The sequence below is a fragment of the Oryza sativa genome, chromosome 9 (assembly GCF_034140825.1).
Source record: "Oryza sativa Japonica Group chromosome 9, ASM3414082v1".
In the NCBI taxonomy this organism is placed as follows: Eukaryota; Viridiplantae; Streptophyta; class Magnoliopsida; order Poales; family Poaceae; genus Oryza; species Oryza sativa.
Genome location: NC_089043.1, coordinates 9349093 through 9357748, shown reverse-complemented (window position 1 = coordinate 9357748; position 8656 = coordinate 9349093). Strand labels below are relative to the sequence as shown.

Below are 8656 nucleotides of genomic sequence, written 5' to 3'. Positions count from 1 at the left end.
AAGCCATTTGAAAATTTATATAGATACAGAGTTGTACATATGCATGTTTTCTTAATGCATAATATATAGATGGACCACCAAAATTAACCGTTTAATTTACAAGATATAGCAACATAAAGTGTTATTTTATTATGAGATACATCCTATATTAACCAATTAATTTCTACATTAAAGTAAATCAGCCAACCATTCTGACCAACACTACCCTCAACACACCACCTTTTTCCTGCAGTTTTCTTACAAACTCATCATGCTGCTTTATTTTTCAGCTATAGGGAGGTGAGGTCCTTCCTAAGTTCCTAGCTAGTGACGGCAATAATACACAATCCTCCGCCGAGTTGTGGGGGCAACAAGATCCTGCTGCCTCTCTCTCTCTCATGGTCATGGTCTGTGCAGCTACATTGCCACCATTCCTTAACACTACAGAGCTCATGATTTGAGCCAATAAGCAATAAGTAGAGAATCTTTTGTTGTATAGGACATCTGGGAGCTGGAGAGGCATTTGAGGGAGGGAGGAGGATATCTCTTGATTGTCATCTTCCCCCCTCTTTCTTCCCTTCTTATAACCTTCCTCAACTCATGGAGGCCTAACCCTCCTCTCATTCTTCTTCAACAACAACAACCTCTTTCTTTCCACTCTCTCTCTCTCTCTCTCTCTCTCTCTCTCTCTCTCTCTCTCTCTCTCTCTATCTATCTATCTTGACAAAGGAAGAGTTTCCAAGAACCCTGAATCGATCATCTGGAGAAAGATTGCTAAACTCTCAGATAGCTGCATGTATGAGAGCTTCCTTATCAAGGTGATTTCTCTCTCTCTCTCTCCCTCTTGAGGCTCTGATTACTGACTCTGATCATCATTTGCATGGATCCATGCATGATGATTTCTTCAGAAATTCATTAAACTGTATAAGCATATATGCTGAGCATCAAGCTTTATATTGCAGTTCATTCTTTCGATGCCTTGTGTCACAAGGGAATTTCTCAGTTCTTCCATCCTAATTTCTAGTGAATCATATATGTTTTTTTTAAAAAAAAATTGTTGTGGTTTGTTTTATTTTTATTGGAGCCTTTATTGTGCATGGGCACAATCCAAGGCACATGCTGCTTTCTTTTGGTCATTTTGAGATATATAAAAAAAATGATCAAGGGGATTTGTACTTCACACCCATACTGCAAAAAGTGCAATCATGTTTACTTATATCACTCACATCTAGTAACTACCTCCTTTCTTGTGTTTGTGTTTTTTTGCATATATTTCCTTTTTCATTCATGGAAAACGTTTTTCTCTTTGTACTTCTTTGCTCATCAACAATTAGCTATAAATACATTGAATACCAGTTGTACTAATTTTGCAAGGCACCAGCTGCAAACATTAAATCCCTGTGTTGCATGGTCCTTTTCCATCATGCAATTCTCTTCCAGGGCACCAACCCCCACTCTTCATTGAATCTGGCACATGCTGTGCATTTCATGCTAGCTGCACTTGATGCTTCAGTCCACATCCCACTTAGCTAGTGAGTTTCATTCAGAATTATGGGAAACCGAATAAGCGCGTCGCAGTCTGAAAACTCGCAACTACTATTCACATATGGATTTTTGTTTTAAAAGAAACAGAGCCAGAGAAGAATTTTGTCCATCAATATCATCAATTATATATCAAACTCAATATATATAGGTGCTGATCATGGCAAGCCTGCATTTGAACACTGAGGCCAGCCTACATAAATGGACAGAGGGATGAGGCCAAGTTGGCAACATCTTGTGCAGAAAAAGGAGAACAGCAAAAGGAGAGGAAGAGCAAGTAACAAAGTCATGCCTATATGATGGGGCCTTGTGCTGCTGCTGCTGCTTGAGGTGAGCACTGTTCCATCTGAAAGCAGCACAGAGCATTAGTGCAATCACCACTGTTTGTTTGTTATCCTACCTTACCTTTTATTTTTTGGAGGCACACACACACACCTCTCTCTCTATGATTCTCTCCCTCTCTCTGAAAACTGAAGAGTATGTTTATGCTACAAGCTGGAGTTTGGTGCATGATGAGGATACAAGGGACATGAGTTGCATGGAGGCCCCATATGTCTTCCTTAATGCCTTGATGCTTTGGGCATTCAAGAAAAATGCTAGGCACACAAGCACAAAACTAGCAGAAAAATCCACTTCTTTTGGATTATTCCTACACTAGAAAAGTTTAAAAAGTTATCTTGGATTTACTTATTTATTCTCCGCTCTTCCTTGGAAAATTTTGATTACCTTATCCTGGATTTCTTCATTGCTTCCTTAAAAAAGATGCCTCTAATGAGGCAAGATCCAACTCTACTACATTTTCTTTGTCACTAATGTGGCCAGCACCCTGTCTTTGTATTGGATGATGAGTGTGTGTGTGGTTTGGGCACAAGTCACACCAACACACACCATCAACAAAAAGGACCTAGCTATGCTAAGCTAGAGTGATCCTAATCAAATCAACAGGACCCCTAAAATTCCACCCAAGTGCTTGTGCTATGTGTGACCCTAACTGTGAAGTCATGCTTGCATATAACACCAAGGAAATGCATACAAAAAACACACCAATAATATGTACACTTTTTTCTTATCAGGGATACTCTCTGAAGGTGAAAGGCCATAGAGAGAAAGAGAGAGAGAGAGAGAGAGCTAGTATGGGGCTCACAGAAAGTTAGTAGCTATGAACAGTGAACACACACACTCACAAAATTGAAGGTGTGGTCCTGAAAGCTCCTCTCTTCCCTTGGAGGTTTATATATATATATATATTAGCAAGGCTGATTGTGCCTTTTCTCTAAAGAGAAGAGAAGGGCCACATCTTATTAGTCCCCCTCACATTTGCCATTAGCTTAAGCTTCAGCTTTTTAGCTGGCAGATCTTAAGGCTTCAGAATTTCTCTTTAATTCATCAAGGTATGGATCCACTTGAGCATCATACATTGCATTTGTTTTGCCTGGATGGAGCTTTTCTTGAGTTTTAAATGTTTTACCAATCTATCATTGTTTCGATGGCATGCTTTTGCCCCTGGTTTTGATGTTTCTTAGAATCAAGCTCCTGCAATTTCATCAGCACTTTCTGGTTTTTTTGTCAAATACTTGCTTGTTCTGTTCGAGCAATGGTTCTGAAGAATAACCAGCCAACAGCTTGCTAGCTTGGTGACTGGGATTATTGCTGGAAATACTAGATAAAAGATCAAAACAGTTTATCTAGTTCTGTTCTGGGATTATTGATCGACCAAGTTATTGGAAATTTATGCCATGTTATGAAATTCTTGATGAAATACCCAACTTGGTGATTTTGCTCTGTTTTGCTGGAAATTAGACAGAACCAGCAAGGTTTTTGTCAGTTTCAGTTTCAGTAAAGAAAAATGTCACTGTTTATGTTCACCTCAGATGTAGTTCATTGAACCTGCAGCAATATTCAGTTATATTGTTTCTTAAGATAGTGATGAGTTCAGTCAATTAACCAGAGCATCCTTTGCAGGATATCAAGAAGTTCTTCACCATGAAGTACATGAAGCTTGGGACAAAGCCTGACACATTCTACACCGAAGAAGCTGTCAGGTAAATGTCGTGCATTCGTATTTTCGTTTGTCGTTTCAATGAATATTTGTAACTATTTTGACTTTGTTGCACTACAGGTCTGTACTGTCAGACGTACCTGCTGATCTCATCATACATGTCAACAACACAAAGTATCAGCTACATAAGGTGCTGGTTTTGTTCATTGATGCAAAATTATCTTTATTACCACTTTTGAACCATTTCCTATATTCCTCGCAGTGCTGATGAAATTTCCTATCCTTAACTTTTAATGATATAAGATATACATATTGATCACAGACTTTTCTTCTAGAAAACAGTATTTGAATTCAATAGTCAATCAAAAATACCTTGGCCACCTAATCCAATCTGAGGAGCATCTCCCCTGAAAAGATTTTGTTCCATACTGAAAGCCAAAGTTGATTGAAAAGATACTCTTGGCCATCAACTCCATTTGCACCCTTATCAAGGTATTCAAATCTGATAGCCACACCACCTTTGCGAATCACTGATTTATTAAGCATTGGGCATACATATGAAACATAGAATATGATAGGAGGCGCTGAATCAGATCCATCTTTCTCTGATAGTTTAACATGTCACATGTTCCCCAATGCTACATTACATTGTTTAAGCAATGTCACAGGCCTAATGATGATGTGAAGTTGTGAACTAAGGCAACTTTACCAAGTCGCGGCTCGCAATGATTAGCACACATCAAAGCCTAATGATGGCCTCAAACCAACTCTATCTTTGTTTAGTCATCCTTTCTGAAATGACGAACCGACATTGGTTTAGGTTCATAGGCCTGAAGATCTGCTTTGCCAAGATTGTCATGGTATAAGCATCAAATGAGGCATTAAAAATTACTTGCTATGCCCTTTTCTGATCCACGCCTCAAAAGCTTCTTCTGAACTTCACAAAATCCCGGTTAGGAAAGTTGCGGGAATAGAATGCAAAGTTCTCTTTAAGTTCAGTCCCGTGAATGCCACTGATGGAAATAGTTTAATGGAAAAGATCTAAAGTGAACAAGTGGTAAAATTGAAGTTCTTTTAAATAAAACTGAAGATTAAGCTGTTATTTAAGATTTTTGCAGTTTGGACTATGCTCCTCCTTCAGATCCTCTCATGATTCATGATTTTGAAAAGATTATAGGACAAATGTACAAAACTGGCTTCCTGATTTATTTTTCCATGACCAAGCTTCTGATTCAATTATGTGCATTTTGACATTAAAGAAAACAAAACTGGGAGAAACTATTTTGCATGGACACAAGTGTTACAGCATTTATGCTTTCATAAAAAGGATGTTGCTTTTAGGTTGGAAAATGAAGACAATCTGTGATTAAGTTGCTCGGAATGCAGAGTAAATCTGAATTGTTGTACTTTCTTTTCTCAAAATTACTTGCAGCTAAAATTCTGTTCCCACTCTGAAAATGCTGATACAGAAGGCACTGGTTGCCATCCGTATTATCAAGTATGCAAGCAATTTTTTAGAGAAGAGAACAATCAAAAGTTAAAGTGCTCTTGCTAATTTCATTTCCTATTTGCATCAATTTCTGGTTAAAACCTAGAACAATTCCCTGTAAGCAATTTCAGTACCATAACAGAAGTTCAGACTTCAGAGTAAACTGAAGTTAAAAGCAAATAATCATAGTTTAAGGACATAAATCTGGTAGCAATTAGACTATCAAAGCCTTTATCATAGCAAAACTGCATCTGTATTGCCTACAGTTCAGACTGAATATTGTTTTGCTGCCAATTCAAAATATACACATGTCCCAAAAAATATCACAAACTTACAACAAAGGTTTTAGCACATAACTAGAGGATTCCATTTGAAGGAAATGAAGAACAGAAATACAAACAAATAGGCCAGAAAATTAAAATTTGGTGAGTATTTATCTTTTCTGTTTTCCAATGTCCAACCTGTTGATTGATTTCAGGTGTTTTTACCCTGTAGTTCCCCCTCCTCCTCAAGTGCGGCCTCCTGCAGCGCCTCTGCTCCGATGACGACGGCGTCGACGGCGTCGATGCGGCGCCGGTGCCGGTGGCGCTGCACGACATCCCCGGCGGCGAGGAGGCGTTCGAGCTGTGCGCCAAGTTCTGCTACGGCATCTCCATCAACATCGGCGCGGGAAACTTCGTGGCGGCGGCGCTGGCGGCGAGATTCCTCCGGATGACGGAGGCGGTGGCCAAGGGGAACCTCGTCGCCAAGCTCGACTCCTTCTTCGACTCGTGCATCCTCCAGGGCTGGAAGGACCCCATCGCCGCCCTCACGGCCGCGTGGCGGATCTCCGGCTGGTCCGAGAGCCGCATCGTCCAGCCCTGCGTCGACGCCATCGTCGAGAAGATCCTCACGCCCCCCTCCAAGGTAGATGCTTTGTCCTTCGCGCCAAATTTTGATTTTGAAAGCCATTTGAAGTTTTTTTTTTCCCGTTTCTTTCTTGATTTTGGCGCGGAAACGGTTGATGACCGCAGATTATAGATGAATACAAGTGAAATTTACACAAATTTTGCCAAAAATTAAAATTCATTTGGCTTTTTAAACACCATGAAATTTTAAAATAAAACGTTGTCATACATTTTAAAACCTAAAACCATGTAACCATCAAGCCGGTTTTGTGCATTGTAGAGAAAGTAGTGATGTGGCAATGGCGACAAATTCACTACACCAACCACTTTCTAGTAATATGTTTCTATATTGTACCAATCACGCTCATATAAATAAGGATATAGTATAATTATGATTAGGAAATAAAACATTAGATTCGATAGTTATGTACGCTGCGCGCTAAGGTAGAAGTAAATAAGGATATAGTATAAGTATGATTAGGAAATAAAACATTAGATTCGATAGTTATGTACGCTGCGCGCTAAGGTAGAAGTAAATAAGGATATAGTATAAGTATGATTAGGAAATAAAACATTAGATTCGATAGTTATGTACGCTGCGCGCTAAGATAGAAGACAGGAGGAGGATGATTCCACTTTTATATAGTAATAACAGAGAAAAGTATAAATAACAGTTTATTAGATCGTTTTTAAATACAAATCGAGCCTGACCTAATTCGTAGCAGCCGAACCCAGTTTTATTTCTTTTGAGATATGAACCGAATTTAGCTCGTATTTGACGAAATTTCTGTGAAAAATTCATAAATGAGCGTAAATATTTGTGCAGGTTACGTGGTCGTACACCTACACGAGGCCTGGGTACGCAAAGAAGGCCCACCAGTCAGTGCCCAAGGACTGGTGGACGGAGGACGTGTCGGAGCTGGACATCGACGTCTTCCGCTCCCTCCTCTCCACCGTCTGCGCCGCCCGCCTCCTCCCGCCGCCGCTCATCGGCGAGGCCCTCCACGTCTACGCCTGCAAGCACCTGCCTGACCCGCTCAACCACGCCGCCGCCGCCGCCACCGCCAACGGCCAGAGCTCTGAGCTGGAGACGGCGGCGGCGAAGCAGCGTCGCGTGCTGGAGACCATCGTCACCATGATCCCCGGCGACGCCGGCGCGGTCACCGGCCGCTTCCTGCTCCGGCTGCTCCGCGTGGCGAGCTACGTCGGCGCGTCGCCGTCGACGCGCGCGCAGCTGGTCCGGCAGGCCGGGGCGCAGCTCGACGAGGCGAGGGCGGTGGACCTGCTCGTCCCGATGCCGTCGTCGTCGGACCCGCCGGCGTACGACGTCGGCGCCGCGGAGGCCGTGCTCGAGCACTTCCTGGCGCTGTTCCAGCGGCCGGCGCCGCCCGACGAGCGGCGGCGGATGAGCGCCGCCATGGAGAAGGTGGCCAGGACGTTCGACGAGTACCTCCGCGCCGTCGCGCTCCACGCCGACTTCCCCGTCGGCAAGTTCGTCGACCTCGCCGAGTGCTTGCCGGACATCGCCCGCAACGACCACGACGGCCTCTACCACGCCATTGACACCTATCTCAAGGTCACAGAATCAATCACACCGTCAAAATACCAGCTAAATTAATTGATCATTCGAGCTGATAAGATCAACAATGGCGTATGCAGGAGCACCCGGAGCTGAGCAAGGCGGACAAGAAGCGGCTATGCCGGATGATCGACTGCCGGAAGCTGTCGCCGGACGTGCGGGCGCAGGCGATCTCCAACGACCGGATGCCGCTGCGCACCATCGTGCAGCTGCTCTTCGTCGAGCAGGAGAGGGCCATGGGCGGCGGCGGCGCAAGCGGCAGCAACAGCGCCGTCGCGCCCGACGCCATCGCAATGCTCGCCGCAAGAAAGGAGAAGGAGGACGAGCCGCCGGCGCCGGCCGCTGACCACAAGTCGGACGTGCACCGGCCACGCGGCGACCACGGCGAACGCGCCCGGGCGGACGGCGCGGCGATGACGAGGTCGCTCTCGGCGTCCACCACCAAGACGGCCGGCGCTGCCGCGCCGAGGACGGCGGAGAGTAGGGGGAGCAGGATGAGGAACAAGTAAATCAATGGTGGTCGCCCATGAATGGATGACATTCTTGTTTCTTCTGATCCCTTGCTTGAAATTTGTTGATACTTGTGATTCTTGATTTTTTTTTCTTTTGGTATTCTTTTTCTATTTTCTTCTTCATTTTGATTTCAGTGCATCCCATTTTTGGTGGGAGATGTGAGGGCCATATTGTTGAAAGAGGGAAGAGAATGAGGGGTAGATTTTGTAATTAAATGGATGGGGGATAATAAGAGGCTATAATCATACGACCTAGCATAGCTCACCAATCAAGAAAAATGTCCATCTTCATCATTCATTCCACATATGTATCTACTGTTACCTTCATCCAAATATTCCCTTGTGCTCTTTGGACTTAGAGGATAATATATCTCTTAATATGTTTTCAAAAAAAATTAAAGATTGTGATATAATTATTCAGCAAATGAACTTAAGATTATCATATTTATATTCATAGTAGATAATGTTTATAGTGAAAAATCAAAGATTCAATACATTGGTTCGTCCCAGATTCAATACTTCAAAGAGTGGATTTTAAACTTTTGAGGGGACGTAAGCTCATTATTTATATGCCACTCAAAAAATTATGAATATATCACTTCACAAAAATGCAAGTTCATTCTAACCAACAAACACGAAAATGCTTCGTATCTGGCGTCTGGTCCGACG

The 8656-nt window shown here is 43.0% G+C and overlaps 1 protein-coding gene across 3 annotated transcripts; it reads left to right on the top strand.

Annotated features, from left to right (window-relative positions):
• The first annotated feature begins 359 nt into the window (after positions 1 to 359).
• LOC4346563 (BTB/POZ domain-containing protein At5g47800) lies at positions 360 to 8290 on the top strand. 3 transcript variants are annotated; one of them, XM_015795997.3, is made up of 7 exons: positions 581 to 797; positions 1673 to 1851; positions 3484 to 3563; positions 3641 to 3710; positions 5505 to 5915; positions 6723 to 7472; positions 7556 to 8290. In XM_015795997.3, the coding sequence occupies exons 3-7, from the start codon at positions 3505 to 3507 to the stop codon at positions 7982 to 7984; spliced, it is 1719 nt and encodes a 572-aa protein (XP_015651483.1). In that variant the 5' UTR covers positions 581 to 797; positions 1673 to 1851; positions 3484 to 3504; the 3' UTR covers positions 7985 to 8290. The 3 variants fall into 3 exon arrangements, with proteins under 3 accessions (XP_015651481.1, XP_015651483.1, XP_025876268.1); XM_015795995.3 differs by lacking the exon at positions 1673 to 1851 and having other exon boundaries at positions 360 to 797; XM_026020483.2 differs by lacking the exons at positions 581 to 797; positions 1673 to 1851 and adding an exon at positions 2773 to 2912.
• Positions 8291 to 8656: the final 366 nt, after the last annotated feature.